This window comes from Juglans microcarpa x Juglans regia, chromosome 1S (genome assembly GCF_004785595.1).
Source record: "Juglans microcarpa x Juglans regia isolate MS1-56 chromosome 1S, Jm3101_v1.0, whole genome shotgun sequence".
In the NCBI taxonomy this organism is placed as follows: domain Eukaryota; kingdom Viridiplantae; phylum Streptophyta; class Magnoliopsida; order Fagales; family Juglandaceae; genus Juglans; species Juglans microcarpa x Juglans regia.
The window spans coordinates 17,207,967-17,229,869 of NC_054595.1; the positions used below are offsets into that span (position 1 = coordinate 17,207,967).

Sequence of the window (21,903 nt, forward strand, 5' to 3'; positions counted from 1 at the left end):
CATCAGTGGCCACGGAAATGGTGTTCCTACTTACCTTGGGTTGAATATTGGTATAATACAACATACCACATTTCGACTGGGATGACTCCTTTCCAGGCGCTGTATGGACGGTTACCACCCTCTATTCCGACGTACAAGGATGGCCTCTCTCCAGTATACGAAGTTGACCAACAACTCATGAGCCGAGATGAACTGCTACGACAATTGAAGGTTAATTTAGAAAGATCGCGGAATCGAATGAAGCAGTTGGCAGATCAAAAGAGGAGGGACATTACGTTCAATATCGGTGACTGGGTGCTTTTGAAGCTACATCCATATCGTCAGCAAACGGTCTTTAAATGGGTACACCAAAAACTCGCTAGCCGTTTTTTCGGACCCTATCAAATTCTCGAGAAAATTGGGCCAGTCGCATGCAAATTACAGCTGCCGAAGGAAGCATGCATTCACCCGGTGTTTCATGTGTCGCTGCTTAAACGCTACCAGGTTAACGGGGAAGTCAACGGGGAGATGGCTGAAACTAAACAAGTTGAGCTACCACCCTTCTCCGACGATGGGGTAGTCATCTTAGAACCTCAAACTATTTTAGATTACCGATGGGTCAAGCAAGGAACTCAGCTGGTTGAAGAAGGCTTGGTGTAGTGGAAACATCTTCCAGCCGAGGAGGCAACGTGGGAATCAACAGCCAAGCTGAAGGAAATGTTTCCGAGTTTGGACCTTGAGGACAAGGATCTGCTTGTTGGGGGAGGCATTGATAAGCCACGGCGATCTGGGAGGGCCCATAAGTCAAATCCCAGATATTTGGGATGAAACCATACGTGAAAGAACGTTGCATGCAGCATGCATGCAACGTAGTGGGCAGTCGATGGAACCAATAAGGCACGTGGAAAGTGGAGGGCAAGACTAGGTCGTCGTCCAGTAGAGAGACGTGCGAATGAGTCAGTCTTCAGTTGCGAATGGATCTTCAGTAGTAATTGTTGCGTGATTTACGTTCCTTTTAATTCGTGTAGTTGTGTTATGTTTTTCTTGTATTGTTTACGTGTGTTTGTGTCTTGTGGTTAGTCCTATTATTTCGGTTTACGTGGTTTACGTTGTATGAGTTTTTGCTTATTTAAGCAGCCTACAATCGTCAATGAATATCCAAGAAATCATTTGTTATTCAAACCTTGCGGTACTTTCTCACCCGAATAGATACTTGTTTATTTACTTTTGCATTTTTTCTGAGTTGGGACCTATCATAAACTCAGCTCTCTTATGTAGTTATGTAGTTTGGAAAACATGTCCAGGTTGAGTCAATTATCAAGCAGCTAGAATGTAATATGAAATGCCGTTTCAATTGACTTTGTAAACTCAGCTCTATTACATACTTGCCATTTTGCTAAATGTAATATGATTTATTGAACTAGAAACAAAGCATGAAAATTTTTGGAAATTGATTACGGGAAGAAATCAGGAGCATTACTCGTGGGAGTAATTCCAGAGATGAATTACAAACTGATGCTTTGTTAAATCTGAATTTGGGAGTAATTCCATGAGTATGGTGGCGATGGTTTGGCGGTGGGACTGTCATACATCCGAAACACTTCGAATTGGATGCAATATAATCAGGAGTCACATTCATTGATACAAATGGCATATAGTTTCAAAAGTAGCGTCCCACGTGATCTAAAATACTCAACAAATATTTCTTACAATCGTACAGTACATATTGTATGTATTTCCAGAACTACTAGTCTAAATCTATCTAACCACCAAATGCTATCTTATCAACTTGAGTGTTAAATGAAGTTATTGCTCAAAATCCTAATGACACCAAAACCTTGAAATACTTAACAGCAACTATCTTACTCCAAAACACATCAAAAATTGATCTTGATGCATCAAATTGGACTCATGACCAACTTCAACATTCCCCTGCCCATGTAAGAGATCGAAAACCTTTGTAAGGGCAGACATTGAAGGGGCTTTGTCTTTAGGAATCTTTCCAATTGACCACAAGCAGGTCTGCATAAACAAGATAGAATCAAATTCCAAAATACAATCGAGGAGAGAAAAAGCATAAGCAGTACATTTTATGTTCTTGAACTTGAAGTTTAATGACTGCAAACAGCCAATATCATTGATAAAAAAATCTAACTAGTAGTCTATGCAGCCATAGAGAACCAGAGATGCATATTCTGATATTCCAACTCAAACATTGTAGCTTCCTCGTGTATGTATACAATGAACAAACCATGAGATGAAGTGCAGTACTGAATCTTCCCTGCAGCAGTTCAGCCGATAAAATGCAATGGGGCAGTTTTCCTTGCACAGTTATGGAGTTAATTGTCTTTCCAGGATCATTTCCGTGGTTTTACATTTATTAATGGAGTACTCATCAATTTTTTTACCCTGTATAAAGGTAAAAGGATTGTTGAAATTATAAATACATTTTATAGGAAAAGTAAGGAGCAGATGTACAGTGTTCTTGTAAATACAAGATGGAAGGGTTTGCAAATGAAAGAGTCAAATCTGGAAGACTTGTGAGATGGGAGTTCACTTGATCTTCCCCATAAATTTCGCATTTCACCAGTACTCCATCCCTATGAAGAATTTGTAAGGGGAAAATTACACACTGCCAACATTTGAATGAGGAAATGTCAGATGTTATCCCATTCAAAAACCTTCTGAAAGTAATATGGAGAAGCAAAATTATATTCATTCACCAAAAAGCATGTGATTTACACTTCAATATGTCTGACAGTGCTCCAGATGGCCCCCCTTTTTCTTTAGGCCAAGTAACCTATGACTTTGCACTTCTCTACAATATTTATGTCGTTTGAAAGCCATTGCCAATAAGCAACCCTATATAAGCATCAATTTAGTTCACTGTTATAGTACATCTGTGAGGATTTTCATAACCATTTGCACATAAGTTCTAACAAGCATGGACGTGTTTTAAGACACCCTAACATCAACTTGCAATAGAGCAATACGCATAACATGGGAGTAGTGTAAACCGGAAGTAAGAAACCAAACAGAAACCTAAATCTAAATCTCACTTGAACTCTAGCAGATTTCAAAAATAATAATCCGCATATATTCTAATATATATTCTATGCTATATATGTGGCATTAATGGGTTTATGAACTGGTGCAGTACTGTATATCTGCACCATAAATTAAACATCGATCATTCAAACTACTAATTTTCCAATGAAATTCTCTCTTCTTTTTTTTCCCATTTTTCAAAGGATATATAAAGTTTGAAATCCATTACTTTAATTATACTTCATAATAAAGATATAAAACATATATACAATCATAAAAATGTTTAATACTACCTGGGCCATGCTGTACTGATCAAGATCATATTCACACAATACATAAATTATTAAAAAATACAAACAAAAAGATTAGGAAAAATACAAGCGAAACAGGTTAAAAAACGAAAGAAAGAAGAATACAATGTAATAGAATTGTGGCTCATTTGAGCTTTTCTTCAAACACTTGCTATGCTTACCTTCTTTCTTGATCTACCAACAGATTCTACATCCCTTACATTCCCTTACTACAATCTTCAGAATCATAACTTTGTATGGGCAAAAAACCACTCACCTGGCTGCCGAGAACAGGCCCATTGCTGTCAATTCTGAAGCAGGGACTCTAGGGATCGTTGATGAGGATTCTGAAGCAGGGAAGATGAGAGAGTTAGCAACCGTGCGATGGAGAAAAGAAAATCAGAAATGAAAGAGACACGCACGCAAACACGCACCTAGGACGATGAGGGCGATGGGGAGGGAGGAAAGCTGGGCGGCGCGGGGAGTGGCGGCGCTGTGCATACGGGCTCGGTGTCACTTGAAAGAGAGACTGCGTCAGGTGGCGGTGGGCAGAGGAGGTTCGACGCTGGCGAGGAGGAGAGGAGAGGAGAGGAGAGGAGAGGAGAGCGGGGGGGGGGGGGGGGGGGGGGGGAGGAATTTCGACGTGGGGGCTCGGTTTCAAAATTGAAATCGAAATGGGAATTGAAAAAGCTTACCGTGCAAAACGGTGCGTTTTGCATTAAAAAAAAAACAAATTACCACGTAGGGTGTGCAAAACTGCACACCGCTACAGAGGCGGATGCCTATCAAACCTCTTAAATAAAAGGAAAATTATTCGTATCAGCCTATGCTGTGGTTAAAAAAAAAAAAAAAAAAAAAAAAATAGAAAAATTGTGTGGTGTGCTGCCTGATGCGTAGAATTGTTCTAAATAAAACACGTTCTCAAACGTTACTTAAAAGTCCCACCTCACTTCACGCGCCTTCAGTTCGAGCTCCTTCACACTTCAGACTGAAAACAGAACCCCTCCCTCACCTTCAACTATTCTTCTTCTGCGACCTAGGGTTCTGCCTCTGGGGTCATGACATAGCCTCAGCCGCGCTGCCTCTTGCCGCCGCACCTCGTCTCGGCATCTCCCGTCGTCGATCGTCTCGGAGGAGCACCACGCCGAGCCACTCAGATCTGCCGTCGCACGGCGTCCTCCTCGCCCACGCCACTGTGCCGTCACTGCTCCTCATCGAAATTATTTTAAAATCAGGTATATGGTAAATCCAAATTCTCAGCGTATATCTGTGGAATTACTGTATCTATAATTTCCAGAGTTTCTGAAGGTGAGTGAGTGAGTGAGTCAAGAAGAAGAAAAAGAAGAAGGAATGGGTGCTCAGAGAAAAGGTGCAACTAGGGCAGAGGACTCCGACGAACTGGCACGTGTCCCCTTGCAGGTCATCCTCTTGGCTGATAGCTTCGCCACCAAGTTCCGTCCCATCACCCTCGAACGGCCCAAAGTACTCTATCTCTCTCTTTCTCTTTACACACACACACACACAGACACACACCCCCCCCATACATATACATGCATACACGTGCGTGTATACATGTTCGCATGTATGTGTTTATGTATGTGCTTACTGGTCTATGTGGGATGCTGAATTATGGAACCCGTTTACATAGCTTGGTGATATCTTTGTTTTGATGCCGAGGCCTGTGCACCCCGGGATTAGTTGGGAATTTGTTCTTGGACACTCGGTGCCTTTAAAAATGATCTTTGTTTTGATACGTTTTTGGATAAACTGGTATATTGATTCGAAAAGTTGACTTCTTTGTGCCCTGTTTGTTGCTAAGTAGAAGAAGAATAGGGATTTTGGCTTTTGGATTTTGATTTCTCTTTTGCTTTTTGATACTTGGATGAGAGTTATTTTGCTTGACAAAGCTTGACTTGGGTTAAAAGAATAAAAACATTATGTTCCAAGAATTTTTCTTCCCTCAAATTTCACTGCTATCATATGTTCGTTTATTTATTTTTTTTGTTTTGTGTTAGTTGATGAAATTGATATGTTTCAGTATTTAGTTCTTCCTTTTTCTCTCTGTCGACTATTTTGGAATTTTTTCTGTCGGCAATGACATGGAGTTTTTTGGTTCTTCCTATACCAATTCGCACACTTACGGAACTGTTTTGGTGTTGAAGGTATTGCTACCCTTGGTAAATGTCCCAATGATTAGTTACACCTTAGCTTGGCTTGAATCTGCTGGTGTTGAAGAGGTTATTGTTTTTTGCTGTGCTCATTCCAAGCAAGTGATTGGTTATTTGGAGAGTTCTGAGTGGCTTTCCCAGCCAAACTTCTTGGTCACGACGATAGAGTCGCACAATTCCGTCAGTGCTGGTGATGCATTGCGCTTAATTTATGAGCGTAATGTGGTATGCGCACATCTCAACTCCCAATCTTTTATCTTTTTGTCAATTATTTGTTCTTAAACAATGTAGGTCTACTTGTGTTTGCGTTTAGAACTTCCTGTTTCAAAGAGTAACAATTTTTAACGTTTGTGGCTTCTGAAGATACATGGAGATTTTATCCTTATAAGTGGAGATACTGTGAGCAACATGTCACTTACTCAGGTGCTTCAGGAACACAGGGAGAGAAAAAAGAAAGATCCTAATGCTGTAATGACCATGGTTATTAAACGGTCAAAGTCTTCTCCAATCACTCGCCAATCTCGACTTGGTACTGATGAGCTGTTTATGGCAATAGATCCTAATACTAAGCAGCTTTTATATTACGAGGACAAGGCAGATTATTCAAAAGGGGTCATATGTCTTGATAAGTTGCTGCTCACTGATAATTCATCAATTTCTTTGCATAATGACACACAGGTTTATTCCTTCAATCCTTCTGTCAAATACATCAGTTTCAATTTCAGATACGGAATAAAAATAATATTTATTCTCACAATACCTGGTTCCCTGTTAGAGATAAATTTGTCCTCCCCGTGGCTTTTGTATATCGGTCTTCAAAGAAATACTAGTTTTTCTCCCTATAAATAGCTGCTTTTTCAGTAAGTTATTGTTTGTTCATTATGATAACTGGAGTTTATTATAGAATGATGAACAAAGGAAATGCTGTGGTGAAAAAAAAAAAAAACTGCTTGAGTTCTAATTTACATTGGTGGCCAATATCACTTGATATCATAACATTTGTCTGTAACAATTTTGTAAGCAGGTACTTATAAAAAAAAAACAATTTTGTAAGCAGGTACAGAAAGTGTTTCTTTGTCCTTGTATTGTGATTTTTTATACATCTTGGCATTGTCACAATCCAAGATTATCTGCAATTGCTTACCCAATGAATGCACACGGTCTGCGGCTTGTGCTTTGAATGACCCATTTTGGAGTGTTTCTCCTTCCGCTTCCCTGCTCCCTTTCTTTGTGAACCGTTTTTGAGGAATGGCTGGTTGCTTTTAATGTGCTCTCCATGCCATGCATAAGAAGGCAATGGGTATTGTTACCGGTTAAGACCATGTTTACCCTTTATCCTGTTGTGTTTTTTATCAATTGATGCATTGACATTCAATTTTGAATTAGTATTGCTGAGAGAAAAAAGCCAAATTAAAAAATATGGAATTAATATTAATTTTCACATCATTTAATGTCTCTTCTCTTAGCAGACTAGTGATATAATTCTATACTGAATTATTTTTGCTGAACCATTAGCACTTTCACTGTAGGATTGCTATATTGATATCTGCTCACCAGAAGTGCTCAGCCTTTTTACAGACAATTTTGACTATCAACATCTACGGCGCCATTTTGTTAAGGGATTGCTTGTTGATGATGTACGCATTGCTTATTATACATATATTCTGTAAGCTTAATTTAGTTACCGTTGTGTATGTATTATGCTGGTATACTGACATGCGTATATAAAAAAAAGGAATGCTGGTACACTAACATGCACTCACTTTTCTTCAAATTTGTATATGTATGTTGCAAAGACATGAATAGAGATGCAAACTTGCACAGACATGCCAGAATATAATGGCTCCCATTGCCAATTGTTGTAATACCTTGGATTGCGTATAGAGAGGTGGTGAATAAGATTCCACATTGTGGATGGGAGAAGTTTAAGCATTTTATAATGGTTCCAAGGGACTCCAATTATAATATTGACTAATCATTTTGGAGTATGAGTCCATATGTGGCTTGGGTCTTCCTTGGGTTGTTATGAATGGTATCAGAGCTTAATCCAACCAAAAGTATGGGACTTGAGCTGTGGTGCGTATATGATGGAATGGCCTGGCGAGGACACCAAGGGTTAAAAGGGTGGAGATTGTAATACCCTGGATTGTGTATAGGATGGTGGTGAATGGAATTCCACATTGCTTGGTAGGGTTCATAGGGAGAAATTTGAACCTTTTATAATGTTTCCAAGGGCTCCAATTTTAACGTTGATTATTCCTATCGGAGAATGTGCCTAGACGTGGCTTGAGCCTTCCTTGGGTCATTACAAATGTCTCCTTATATTATTTTTAAATGTTTTTAATTGTAAATGAAGACTTGTTAGATTAGAAAATGTTAACAAAAGCTCTATTTCTTGCAGCAGCATTTGTCCATAAAACTTGTGTGTAGATAGCTAGGATAAAACAGTGGCCATTTGAATGCATGTGTTATGTATTCCTTTTTGTGCACTGAATGAAAAAAAGATTTTTTTTATCCATTTTCATTGATGAAATATGTTGTTACATTTCCTAATAAATTCTCATCATTTTTTTTTTTTGCTTTGAGTAATGCTAAATACAGTCGTTAAGTGCGTAAGTGCCGTGCAGTCGTTTTGAAAAAGAGTGGGGTTCACTATTAAAAAATTAGTTTTTTTTCATATGGGTTCTGTATTTACTCACTCTTTTCAAAGGGATTGTGTGGTGCTTGTGCACTCTACGACTGCAAGTATCATTTCTCATTAAGAATCTCTCGTCATTGGGTTATTGTAAATGAACTCGAAACATAAACTATTCTTTTTTACAATGAATAACATTTTCTTCATTTATAATTGCTTAAATCATGTTAAAAATATGTTCTGCTAATTGGATAAGTTTTCTCTTGTTTTTGATCTTTTTTATCTCAAAATTGTAAGACTCGGTTTTCTGTATTAGATTATGGGCTACAAAATATTCACACATGAAATTCACTCGAGTTATGCGGCTAGAATTGATAACTTCCGAAGCTATGACACTATTAGTAAGGACATAATTCAAAGGTGGACATACCCATTTGTGCCAGATGTTAAATTCGGTGGGAATTCTGCCACTAAACTGGAAAGACAGGGGATGTATCGAGCATCAGGTAACCATCAAACGATCTAATTGGTTGAAACCTGCGTATCTGATTAGAAATTTTCATATTTTGCACTGTAATTTCTACATTAAATGTGATGTTGTTTGGGTTTTTTGCCCCCAGAAGTGGTGCAATCGCGGTCTGCAGAAATTGGTCCTTTTACTGTCATTGGAAATGGTACCAAAATTGGGAGTAACACTAAAATTTCAAATTCAGTTGTTGGGGAAGGATGTACTATAGGATCAAATGTCTCAATAGAAGGTTCTTATATTTGGAATAATGTCACTATTGAAGATGACTGTAGGCTAATGCATGCAATGGTATGTGATGGAGTGGTTATGAAGTCTGGAGCAGTCTTGGAACCTGGTGTAGTTTTGTCTTTTAAGGTATGTGCCTATATAACCCTACGTTCCCACTTTTTGAACTGCCAAATTATTATTCTCCTGTGTCTGTTGTACTGTTGGATTGCTTCCCAAGCTATATGCCACCAAGTTAACTAATCCTCATACAGGTCCATCTCGGACTAAAAATTTTAGTTGTGATGGTATAAACTCATTTGAAATGGGATAGAGTGATACTGTTATGGGATTTAAAATCCCTCTGTGGATGTTTGATAGCATATTTTATCGATTTGGGATTTCAAAAGTGCTATATAAGCCAAGATAGTGATCCACTTCTATTAGATATCAACCTATATGGATTCGTTAGTCGATACATCTTCGGTTATGAGATTGAGCAGAGTACTCTTAAGCTATTATTATTATTTTTTAAATTTTGCTCTTCTTCTATGCATTGAGTTAAATTCTGCATTGATCATTATGAATGCCACTGTATTTTTGTCTCTTCTTCTCTGTACATTCATGTTCTCTTATCATTGTTGCATGAAAGCTAAATAAGCTAATTTAAGGTGGTGATTTTCTTCACAAGAAAGGAGAGCAATTAAAGTTACAATATAGTAGAAGCACGTAAAGAAGTGAACAAGAAAAACCTTAAGGACGGACATCTGCTCTTGGGGCAAAGTTGACTCTAAAGTGGTGGCACCCCTTTTTAGCTGAAAAATCCACCTGATTGGCTGACTGTGAACCAAATTAATTAATAAAACCTAACTTTGTATCTGATTTGTTCAGTTGTTATGCTCAAACTCAATATTATTAGTGTATATCTTTTGTAATAACAATCACAAGGTGCAATTATTGAAAGTTATGGTCCTTTTCTGATTTAGTTTACTATACTTAGTACTGTTTTGACATTTCTTATGCTCCAGGTTGTAATAGGGCAACAATTCGTTGTTCCTTCATACTCAAAGGTATCTTTACATGAACAGCCAATTAAGCAAGATAGTGACGAGGAGCTGGAGTATGCTGACAATAGCAGTGGGATTGGGGAATTTGCATGTAATGTTCACTGCATCACATCCCTTAACCTACTTTTCTGTACCAGAACTCATCAATTGCCTTTGCAGAGGATATGATTATGATGTAGGGATCTTAAGTTTACTGATCGAATTATAAATCTTTCATGGTATTAGCCTCTTATCTTCCTTAAAGTGGGCGTGCCTTGAAGTGATGAGTAATGGTTGGCTTGGCTTATTAAGCATTTGGATGGAAATAGCTTTTTTGTTGGGGTTATCTACACACACATGCGCACAAGAAAAAACATTATATATTTAGAATAGATAAATTAAATACTTCTATCTATCAAAGAAATAAAAATGAAAAGGAACTTTCTTTATTGATTAATGCTCGACTAAAATAGATTCATGAATGGAATCAAATTTGCAGTATTTACAGAAATCGATACTTATACCTTACTAATTTAAGCAAAATTTAGAAGCTACACCTTCAAAGATTGTAGACTTGTTTTAAAGATTTGGATCTATAAAAATGTCACCATCGAATATGAAAATAAGTGAGACACAATAAACTTGATGGGGTGCTTTCCTATCATTATTTATCTGTGTCTGGGTGTGTAAATTGACTCTTATTGTGTTTTTCTGAAGACTTAAGTATCAGAACTATTTGTATTTCTTTGCTGCTAATAACCTACAAATGGATTCTGAAACATCAGGTTTGTTATGGTAGATGGTGCAGAATCGTTTTTGTACAGATGCTTATTTATTATTTAATTTCCTCATACTTATAAAAAAAAAATTATTTAATTTCCTCATAATTCTTCTGCTCTGTACTAGTTGCTGACTATACAATTTTTGAAATGCTATTTTGCATTATTGTAAGTCGTTTTATGTGCAGCAATTGCAGGTACAGTGGATAAGTCAAATGGGGTGATGTCATCCCAATTATCTGAGGAACAATGTCAGCCTACAGACGAGGTTAGCTGTCAGACTGATATTTATATTTCTCTGGATCATGGACTAGCCTGATACTGTTAAATTATATCTGGACTTATTTCTATCACTTAGTGATAGATTTGTCACTAATCGGTACATGAATTATGATCTGATAATGAATATCATTTTATTCTCCCCCCCTTTCTAATTATCAAATAAAACCCAAAAAGGATTGGCCTTTCTAGGCATGATATGTTTTATCATTAACTCATACCATTTACTATTATCGATCAGCTTGGTACAGGTGGGATTGGATATGTTTGGTCAATATGTGAAGGAAGCCACGAAGAAGAATGGAGGCATTCAATTGCACCGATTCCTGCAGATAAACTTGCTGAGGCAATGCAAACTACAGAAGATGATCTAGAGTTGATCACTCAAGATGGTAGTGTTCTCCCAGCTTCAGGAGAGTTGAAACTTGACTCCATCGATTCAGATGATGTTGATATTGAAGATTCTAGAGATGACTCTATCGACTTTGAGAAAGAGGTGATTATGTCAACCAGAAATGATGATGGTAGTGGAGATACACCTTTGCACAGGATGAGCATTTATTGATCCTTTTTCATTTGCAGGTTGAAGCAACTTTTCTACGGGCTGTGCTTGAAAATATTAAAGAAGACCATGTAATCTTAGAAGTGAACTCATTGCGGTATGTTACTTTTACTCGTAATTTTTCACCTGTTTTTATTGATCATTCATTTTTTTAATTTGTAAGTTATGCAACTTCCACACGCTTACACTTCATCCTTCCCACTTTAATGTTTCTCATCTCAGTTACTTATATAAAAAAAGGTTTCTCGTCTTAGTATGGTTCACTAACTTATTTTCCTAATGTGCTCGTCAAACTATCTTCTCCCTCCTTCCCAATTTTTTATTCATTTGGTGAGTTCACATTTGGTCCTTTATTCTTATGGGCATCTGTTATGGATTTCAATAGAGCTAGTTTTCATGACTTTCTTGTTTCAATTTCTAGCACTACACCTCATGTAGGTTTTTTCTCTTGATACTTCCTGTGTACTCGGGCTATGCCTATTCTATTGATTCAATAATAATTTTTTTTTTGATAAGTAATCAAAGATATTGTATTCATAGAAATAGGCAAAGCCCAAGTACACAGGAAGTATACATGAAGAAGTGCCTAGTTAGAAGTTACGAAAGAAAGAAGAAGATCATGGACACTAAGTCCGTTACAAACTATGGCCCCCGCCCATGAGAACAATAATTTAAAAAAGACAACTTTTAGCTCTTCCAGTGTTCTCTCCTGGTCTTCGAAGCTTCTTGCGTTTCTTTCCCTCCAAATACACCAACACAAACATATTGGTACCAACCTCCAAATTGCCGCTATCTGAGAATTGCCGTATAGTCCTCTCCAGCTTGCGAGAAAATCCACCAATCTACATGGCATAACCCAAGACAATCCAACCCTTGAGAAAAAATCATCCCACATGCCCTTGGCCACCTCACAGTGTAAAAGCAGATGATCAACTAACTCCCCATGCTTCTTACACATACAACACCAATCTAGGACAATAACCTGTCGTTTTCTCAAATTATCTATAGTAAGGATCTTGTTCAACGATGCTGTCCAAACAAAAGAGGCTGCTCTTGACGGGGCTTTCGTCTACCAAATGCTCTTCCATGGATACATAGACTTACCGGGGTTCGTAAGCTTTTGGTAAAAGGATCTGACAGAGAAAATACCTTTCTTAGAATGATTCCAAAGCATCTTGTCTCCGGTGCCCCCGGAAATGCTTGCAGAATATAATACCGCAAAGAACTCTGTAATAGGCTCCAACTCCCAAATTATTGACCTATAAAAAAAATTATTGATTTTGTTATTGTTGTTTGCATGTTCACTTTTTGTGGCCTCCATGTTTCAAGTTTATAAGGGAATTGGGAATCAACTCAGACATTCTCATAGGTATAATGTAAAAGGCAGATCTAAGAGCTTTTGTTTTTATTTAGGTGTCGTTTGGATTCGAAGATGAGTTGAGATGGGTTGTGAATAGTAGTGCAATTTGTGAGTTAAAGTTGATGAATAGTAATGAATAGTAGTGAGATGAGTTGAGATGAGTTGAGATGAATTGAGATGGGTTGCGAATACAAACCGGGCCTTAAGATTTGAGAATTATGCTTAAAAACCAAACTGAATCAAATGATACAAATGTTGCATCACCCACTAAATAGAATGGAAGAATAAACAACAATCTGGGGGTCAGCTACTGCTGGGATTTAAGCAAGTTCCCGTTCTGATCTACCTGATTGGATGTATGTTATTCCTCTCCTACCAAGTTGTCTGCATGATGCAAAGAGAAACTTCCCCCCAAGTCTCACTTTTCTCATGATAGAGTCTACTTTTGCAACTTGCAAAAACCTATATTACAGTTCAAGGTATCACCTGACACTCCAAATAGAGATACAATATGACCATAATGCTTTTGACACTTTTTTACAGTCTCACTACAGAACTTACCCATGCAACATCTGTCTACAACATTGTTTCCTCTTTCTCGTGTTATCAGTATACCGAGGAAGCTTTGTCTGATGTGTACAATGTTGCATGTGCTAAGAATGCTTTTATGGCTGACCATACAGATATTTAGTGATTTCCCTTAGTGGAATTCCCTAAGGCCAACTTTAATCTACTATATTCTACTAGGTTGAGACGATGAGGTGTAGACAAGCTTCATTGGTCCCCCCCGCCAAGAGGGGGATGTTCAATGTCTGATCTCTCTATAATGTGCTTGAATCTCACAATTACAATTCCTTTCATTGGAAGAGTATCTAGAGGACTAAGGCCCCTTAATGGGCTGCATTTTTTCTCGAAAAGCCTCTCTAGGCAAGATTCTCACCATTGGTAACCTAAGAAAAAGACACATCATAGTGGCTGATTGGTGCTGCATGTGTAAGAGTAGTTGGGAGTCTGTAGATCATCGTTTTCTCTATTGCAATTGCCAGTGCACTATGAAGCAACTTCTTCTGACAGGTTGGTTTGGATTGGGTTATGCCAAAAAGATTATTGAACTTGTTTATTCTTGGAAAGGGCTAGGTGTCAGGCCACAAATCAAACCGATGAGGAAAATGGTCCCTGCTTGTCTCATGTGATGTATTTGGAGGGGGAAAATGCTATCATTTTTTAGGATTGCGAACAAGCATTGGAAGAGCTCAAAACTTCCTTGGCATCTCTTTGTTTGGATAGCTTTGATAGTCTTTCATGGGCACTTACATGATTTTCTTGTATCTTCTTTGTTTTCCTACTAGATTAGTGTATTTCTTGTATACTTCTTGTGTACTTGGATTGCTCCTTTTAATGTTGTATTATTTATAAAAAAAAAAAAAATTCAATTGCCAATAGTTTTTCCAAAGCAGCGAGTATCCACCGAATGCTAGGTTTTTTGGTAAGTTGACACCCTGATACTCTTCCAAGGAAGTTCATAGGCCAAGTACTCTTTAAGTGTCTCTCAATAAAAGGAAAAACTCAACCCCTAGGGGTTGGCTTAAGTGGTAAGAGCCTTGATCTTGGTGGTATGCTCCCTCCAAGTCTAAAGTTCGAACCTTTGAGCACAAACAATTTCTAAGGGCCATTGAACTAGAAGAATTACTTCTTGAATTGTCCGATGTACAGTTGCGGGAAACTCCTTGCCCAGGGTCTGTGCGCCCCAGGTATTTTTCGGGATTTTGTTTCGGACACCTGGTGCCAATAAAAAAAATAAGAGGACAGACCTCAAACCTTTCTAGAAAGCCTCCAACTACTAGTATTTTAGGCTACATTTGGGTAGTGGTGATCTCAGATGATCTGTGAATGATAGTTCAAAAGTAGTGAAAAAGTAATGATAAAATATTGAATAGTAGTGAAAAGTAGGTGAAACATAATGATAAAATATTGAATAGTAGTCCACTACCCAAACATAGCCTTAAGAGTTCAACATCTCCAATTGTTTGGAGTGTTGCTCTTGAGAAGATCTTGACCACGGACAACTTGAGGAAGAGAGGATGTGTAGTCTTGGATTGGTGCTACATGTGTAAAAAGAATGGAGAATCCGTGGACCATCTCTTACTACACTGTGAGGTAACAAGGGTGTTGTGGGATAAGATCTTTCAAAGGGTTGATATTGCTTGGGTTCTGCCTATGAGGGTGGTGGATCTGTTGGGTTGTTGGAGGAAGATGCAAGACTGTCATCAAGTGGCATTGGTGTGGAAGATGATTCCGTTGTGCATCATGTGGTGTATTTGGACGGAAAGGAATGCGCGCTGCTTTGAAGATAAGGAACGCACATTGGCTGAGTTGAAGAATTTTTTGTTCCACTTTATTGTCTTGGCTTTCCGCTATTGTATTGCAGGGGGTAATGTTCATGATTTCTTGTCTTTAATTTATCGCATGTAGAATGTATTTAGGTGTTCTTCTGTATACTTCCTGTGTACATGGGCTATGCCTATTTCATTCATTTATATAATATTTATCTCTTGCTTATATAAAAAAAAAGAGTTCAACATCTCCAAGAAAATGCGGAGTGACTGAAGATGTCAATCTCACAAAGATCTCTAAAATCTAATCTGCAAATCTCGAGCTACTTCACATGATATTGAAACCCTAAAATCTTATGTTTATAAAACCGTACATGGAAATAAGATAAGTTTGTTATACACTGACAGTGTGGATTAGATGTGGAGTTAGTTGGGTTGAATTGAGGATAGAATGCTTTTGTGTTCAGTGTGGATTTTTTGCTGATGATATAACTTTGTTGCAAATTTAAATGGCAGGTTGTCGTACAATAAGTTATTCGCCGACTGTGCTGGAGCTATATTCTATTCAATGATGAAATTGGCATTAGAAACTCCGCATACTTCAGCTAGTAAGTTTTTGTGTGTCATGATTTTAATGTATACAGTCAGGTGGAGGTTGTTTCTGATTTGATTTCAAATAATACTCTTTATAATTGAAAGCTTAATCTCTTTCTGAGTTTGGGTGAATAATGAAAAACATTATATTAAGCAAGGTTTTAACTTTTTTATTTTTTTGTTATTTTATTTTTGTAGCCAAAACCAAGCATTATGATCCATGTTTTTGTCTCTGAAACGGTTTATCATTTGATTATGTTTACAAGTTATATCCCTGAATGCTAAACCAGCAACTATGTCATGTTGTTAGAAGCTTGGTCAGTTTCTTATTGTCCAATGGCATGGCACATAATTGGTTGGAAAAGGGATCCCTTCTGGAGGCCACGTAGCATACAAGGAGACTTATTTCTCTGGGAGTATATTTCTATGGTGGTTTGTGAGGCTTTTGGATGCTTTCCCTTAAAATTTAGCCACTGTCAGAAAATTCCTGGAAGTACTTTTTTTCTTTAGGCTAATATACTTCATTTTAATGAATTATATATCCTTCTATTGTCAAGGCTCAATCAGTCTCGAAACCCTAAAACAGATGGATTTTCTGTTTGTAGGTGCCTTTTGTCTTGGATAAAGTTGGTCTTCTCTTCAATTATTGTTCTTATGGTGATCAGATTCTATCGCCCATGTTATTTATGTGTTGCATATCGTAACTGGTTATCTGGTTGGTTCTCTCTTCATGTGTGAAAAGCATATTTTTAAATGACTGAAAATCTAGTTATTATTTAAGTTGGGTTAATTACATTTTACTTCATGAACTCTCACCCAATTCACACTTAACACCCGTAAACTTCAACTCAAGGCAACTCAGACCTCGTTTTGAAATTCTGATATCAGTTTGACTCCTCCCAAAAATATACCATTAATTTTGACAGAGATATTTATAAAAGGACAAAAATACCCTTAATGTTACAGTTGAGCCTATCAGCTGTGCATGAAGGATAATTTCAACTTGCTGAATGTCTTTCCATTAAAATTTAGGGTGGTTTTTACAGAGGGTGTAATTGATACTGAAAGTTTAAAATAGGGTATGGGTTATACTGGGTTGAATGTCGTGGGTGTTAAGTGAGAATAGGGTTAGTTTTTTGCTAAGTAGATAGGGTGATTCATGGAGGGTAAATGCAATAACCTCTCTGAATTTAAATTATATGCATGCTGAATCATCTCTAATGTATATATCTTGAAACCCATTGTAGTGATCGGATTATTTTATTAGTACCACCCAAAATGTTTATCATGTGTGTGAACTTTTAATATATTATGTTATTGGAATTCTTCCATCTTTCTTTTGATTTCTTCATGACAATTGTTTATTATTTATATCTTGATCCTTGATTTTTCCCTTATTTACATGTGTAAAAAAATTCCCCTTTTAGGCCCAAAATAAAGTGGTTATAAGTATTAGCACTTTCAAGGAAACTTTTGCTTGTTAGATCCTATTCTCTTCTTTTTGCTGTTTTACATATTGGCATGTTTTGACATTGTACCCATTGGCTCATGATTCTCATTATTTTGTTTGGACATTTATACTTACTAATGCTACAGATATACTTCTGTGTAAACAGATGTCATCTATGTATGAAAAGTTAATGTTCTTACCTTTTGATCCATGAAATGAACAATTCTGTTCTTCTTAATCTACTTTACAGGTGAATTATGTAATAATGCTGTGAGTGTAATTACAAAATGGAAAAAACTCCTGAAGTCTTACCTGAATGACATTGATGAGCAGGTTTGTGTATGGTAATGATTTTAAACAATTGTGGGTGTTTCTTTGACGAGTAAACTTTGCCAGTTTTCTTTTGTAATAAAATTGTTTTGTAATGAGCCCTTTGTAGGATCATTGCTTGTAGATTAATTCAAATTTTTCTGTTGTCCCATGTCAATTTATTGGGCAAAAGGAAAGGATATTTTCGGACTCTACATCTTGTTGTTCTTATATCTTGCAATACAGCCTTGCCTTTTTCTTTTGGTAAATAAAGTGGTGTGCGTCATCATTTTGTTATACAATCTCAAATTAGTGTCCATTTCTTCCTTGGGGTTTTCTTTTTCTTCCTTATAGAGAGAAAGAGTCTTTATAGAAATAGCTTTTGAAAATTCTTTTAGGTTCTTTCCAGCAATTTTTTTCTATCCTCATCTCCAATTGATTAAGGTGTTGGGCATTACACCGCCGTTTACCTGTGTGCCAATTACACTATGTTTAATAGTTATTCCTGTAGGTTTTTTAAGTTCCCAAGACTAATTTCTCACTGGTGAAACTTGAATGTGTTGATCTTACATCCGAGACATGTAGGTCTTTGCAGCTGAATTTTAGATATTTTTAACACATGGAATAGGGTGAACTTGGTTATGTAGTGTCATAGTAAACTAGTTGTATACCCGCATGATGTGCAGGAATAGTTATAGTTTCAAGAATGCGAATTGTACATGTGATGGTTATTGGTAGTTATATGAAAAATAGAGTGTGTTAATTTTTCCAAATAGCTATTATTTGATTTGTGAAAGTTTTCTTGTAGTTGTATATGCTTATTTTGGTGAGTGCTTTAACAACTGTATAATGCTAGTCATTGTAAAGCCATACACTCATGTCTATTGATTTTTCTACCATTATTGCTTCATTTATTTTCTTTGCAGCAGTAGAGTTCACGATTATCAGTAAACTTAAGTAATCTATCTTGTGTTACGTAAAAAATTATAACTCATTCATATTGATAAATGCATGAATTAATAACTTGTACAACTCAAAACACACCAAGGGTAAAAATAGGATACATGAGAATATGAAAAGAATGCATGAAAGGGAAGAAGAAATGGTTAAAATGTGAAATGAAGGGCTTTGCTTCTTGAGCATGGTGAAGATTGGTAAATAAAACAAAATGATTGATAATAATGACGGGTTAATGCTTTCAAAATTAAATGTGTAATAGCTAATAAAAATCTAAGGGAAATGATAAAACAATAAAATTAATTAGATGAAATCTGGTTGCTTAATAGGAATAAAAGAACTTGCTTTGAAAGTTATATAGGTAACTTGTCACATACCATTGCGATGTGCGGGAAAAATTGTGGAGTTTTTAGCTCTAGTAATGATACATACAATTGTGGAGTGCACAAACGCCTTGCAGTCACTTTGAAAAAGAGTGGGGTCCACTATTAACAAATTAATTTTTTTTTTCATGTGGGTCTCGTATTTATTCACTTTTTTTCAAAGCGATTGCACGGCGCTTGCACACACGCGATTGCAACTATAATTTCTCTTTTAGCTTTATCCTATTTTTAATTTTGTTTATAAATTGTCTGTGTGAAATTATTTGAACATGATTTCCTTCAATTACTAATTTTAATGAAAGAAGATGATATGTTATAGACAAAATGTTACAAATAAATAAATTATTTTAATTTATAGTCATTTAACACGGGAATGGGTGACATGGTTCAACCGAAAGAAGATAATGTTATGGATAAAGGAGACAAAGTGTTTTTGACCATTAAAATTCCAAGTCCTTTAAAATTAGTTAAATTGTTGATCAGTTCTTTTGGAAAGTAGAAGCTGAAGGGTCTTTTGGGAATAGGAACCTAAGAGTCTTTTGTGTATTAAAGGGTCATTCAAATACAATTCAATGAAAAAGAAAAATTGCATGTAGGAAATTAAAATTGTTTGAAAAAATTATAATCAAATTAATTAAAAAAATGTTAAGGTGGCACAATAGAAACAAAAGGCATTGCTTTGAATATTATATAGGTAATAGTTTTTTTGTAACAATTTTTCTTAAATACCCTGCAGATAGAAGTAATACTAACATTCGAAGAAATGTGTTTGGAATCTGCCAAAGAATTCTTTCCAGTGTTCGCAAAGGTATTTTTGTCTCTATATTTCATGGTTATAATGTTGGAAAATGATTTGTGCAGGTTTAGCCTCGTGTAAGCCCTTTGAAAAAAAGTGGGACCTACCATATGAAGTCACTTTTTTTAGATGGGTCCTACTTATCTTCAAACGCTTGCATGGGGCTTGGCTTGCATCTGGCAATACTTTATAATGTTAGATGGTACTGTTAACATGCTCATCAGACAAGAATGAGATGTTGTACTCTGCTTCAAGATATAATTTCCTTTGACGCAATGGTCTGTTATGATGGTATTCTGGTTCCATCAGGTGCAGTGGATGAACACATTTTCTTTATTCTTGTGTCGTCAATGATGACATCATAGCAATGTGGTTAATGTGCATATTGAACACTGGTAGACTATGAGTCAATTGTGTAATCATGCAGCAGGAGTTTTCTCGAAGAAGAAGCAATGACAGTATCTGTGGCTGCCCATTTTGCAGCCAATTTTTGCATTTTCCTTGGTGTTCTCTTTTTATTTTCTTTCATTGCTTCATTGGTAACAAAGGAAGATGAGTTTGGAAAGTTATGAAGTTTGCCAATATTTGATTTATTTCATTGTGATTTCTTTTGAGATACCTACTCTGGTTGGTTTCGTTAAGGTTAATTTAAGTATGTTTTCTGAAGTCTGGGCCAACTTCGTTTAAGGGTAAGAAGGTATCATTTAAACCTTAAAGATCTACTTTCCATTTCCCGATCTGTATGGGGGAGGTACCATGTAGAAGGTGGAGATTGCTGTGGCAAGGAGCCAGGGTTCTCTAATGGTGGAGGCTGATAGTAAAAGTGTTATCAATTGATCTCTAAGATTAAAATGAGGTCATTGGGTCCTTGCTCATCCACTCAATAGACGTATCTAGCTTTGTAGTTATGTAACTCTCTAATTGGTTGGCTAAATAACTGGATGTCTGGGAAAAAATGGGTGCCTATGTAATTGGAAAATGATGGAATCTTTTCACATTCTTGGTTATTTTTGCTCGTCTCACTTTCTTTGTATTTTGGGGAGGAATGCTTCATTTTGTTCCATCAAACCCAGGTGAAGTCGATGAGTATGATTTTATTTTATTCTGTTGATTCAACTCATTGCTGTTTTATTTAACAGATTCTATGGCATCTTTATGATAAAGATATTATACAAGAAGAAGCTGTGCTAAAGTGGGATGATGAGAAAAAAGATGCCGACGATTCGGATAAGGTTTTTGTTAAGCAGTCAGAAAAATTCATTCAAGTAAGTATTATTATTAGCCTTTTTGCCTTTTTTGGTAAAGAAAGGGAAAATAAAATACTAACTTAGATGGGTGTATCTCCTTCCTGTTACTTGTGTAGCACCCAATTAACTTAGCAAAAAAGAAAAGGAAAAGATAAAAGAAATCAATTACTAGTTCTTGCAGTATGGAATTGCTCAACTTTTCCGGAATAGAAAAAAAAAAAAATCAAGATGAATGAATCATGCATCTGAAATGGACGAATCATGCTTCTCTTAGAAGAACACCTGACATAGTTTCATTAAAACATAATACTTACATCTTCCTCTGTTTCATGGCTTGCAGTGGTTGAGAGAGGCATCAGAAGAAGAAGAAGGAGGAGGAGGAGGAGAAGAAGAAGAAGGAAATCAGGAGTGAGTCAATCCATAGATCTAATTTTGGGGTTGGAATATGTTGTCATGGATATGGAATTAATGTATCATCTTTCGGGGTTGTGGTATATATTGTAGAGTTGGGGATAATTGAAGGTCTTTTTACCTTGTTTATAGAGAGAGATTTGATTTCGAGTTTAATGGCCTATCAAATTCTCTTTGTACCACAGTGGCTTTAAATCACATCGGATAATCACAACCAAATAAATGGAAGAAATGACATTCCTTGCTAGCAATTAGAGGCGATGGATGGAATAAATGGATTTTAGATACAAGTTTAGGGCGTGCAAGCTTGGTTTATGGACTTCACTCATATGTTGGATCCCAGTTTTATAAAGGAGCTTGCAAAGTAATAAATTAATATATATATATATATATATATTTTCCGTGCATTGGACTATTATTACAAATTATTGAAAAAATCTAATTATAAGCGATTCTGCGTACTAATACGCACACCCATTCAATATGATTAGTTAAAAAATAAATTTTATTAAAAACAATACTAATTTGAATTTAGAATGTGAAG

The 21,903-nt window shown here is 36.5% G+C and overlaps 1 protein-coding gene across 6 annotated transcripts; it reads left to right on the forward strand.

Annotated features, from left to right (window-relative positions):
• Window positions 1-4,258: 4,258 nt before the first annotated feature.
• LOC121245821 (translation initiation factor eIF-2B subunit epsilon) lies at window positions 4,259-21,606 on the forward strand. Of its 6 annotated transcripts, XM_041143687.1 has the most exons (16): window positions 4,259-4,552; window positions 4,630-4,799; window positions 5,480-5,710; window positions 5,849-6,163; window positions 7,015-7,122; window positions 8,437-8,626; window positions 8,741-9,003; window positions 9,882-10,011; window positions 10,867-10,946; window positions 11,199-11,453; window positions 11,540-11,616; window positions 15,729-15,820; window positions 17,507-17,589; window positions 19,642-19,713; window positions 20,841-20,966; window positions 21,289-21,606. In XM_041143687.1, the coding sequence occupies exons 2-16, from the start codon at window positions 4,668-4,670 to the stop codon at window positions 21,358-21,360; spliced, it is 2,226 nt and encodes a 741-aa protein (XP_040999621.1). In that variant the 5' UTR covers window positions 4,259-4,552; window positions 4,630-4,667; the 3' UTR covers window positions 21,361-21,606. The 6 variants fall into 6 exon arrangements, 3 of the variants coding, with proteins under 3 accessions (XP_040999621.1, XP_040999623.1, XP_040999622.1); XM_041143689.1 differs by having other exon boundaries at window positions 4,259-4,799; window positions 10,876-10,946; XM_041143688.1 differs by having other exon boundaries at window positions 4,259-4,799; window positions 8,744-9,003.
• Window positions 21,607-21,903: the final 297 nt, after the last annotated feature.

Excerpts from the sequence above, each read along its gene's own strand:
- LOC121245821 (XM_041143687.1), top strand. The coding sequence starts at position 4,668 with ATGGGTGCTCAGAGAAAAGGTGCAACTAGGGCAGAGGACTCCGACGAA. Across the intron at positions 5,711-5,848 it reads TAATTTATGAGCGTAATGTG|ATACATGGAGATTTTATCCT; the intron begins GTATGCGCACAT and ends TGGCTTCTGAAG. Across the intron at positions 8,627-8,740 it reads GGGGATGTATCGAGCATCAG|AAGTGGTGCAATCGCGGTCT; the intron begins GTAACCATCAAA and ends TTTTGCCCCCAG.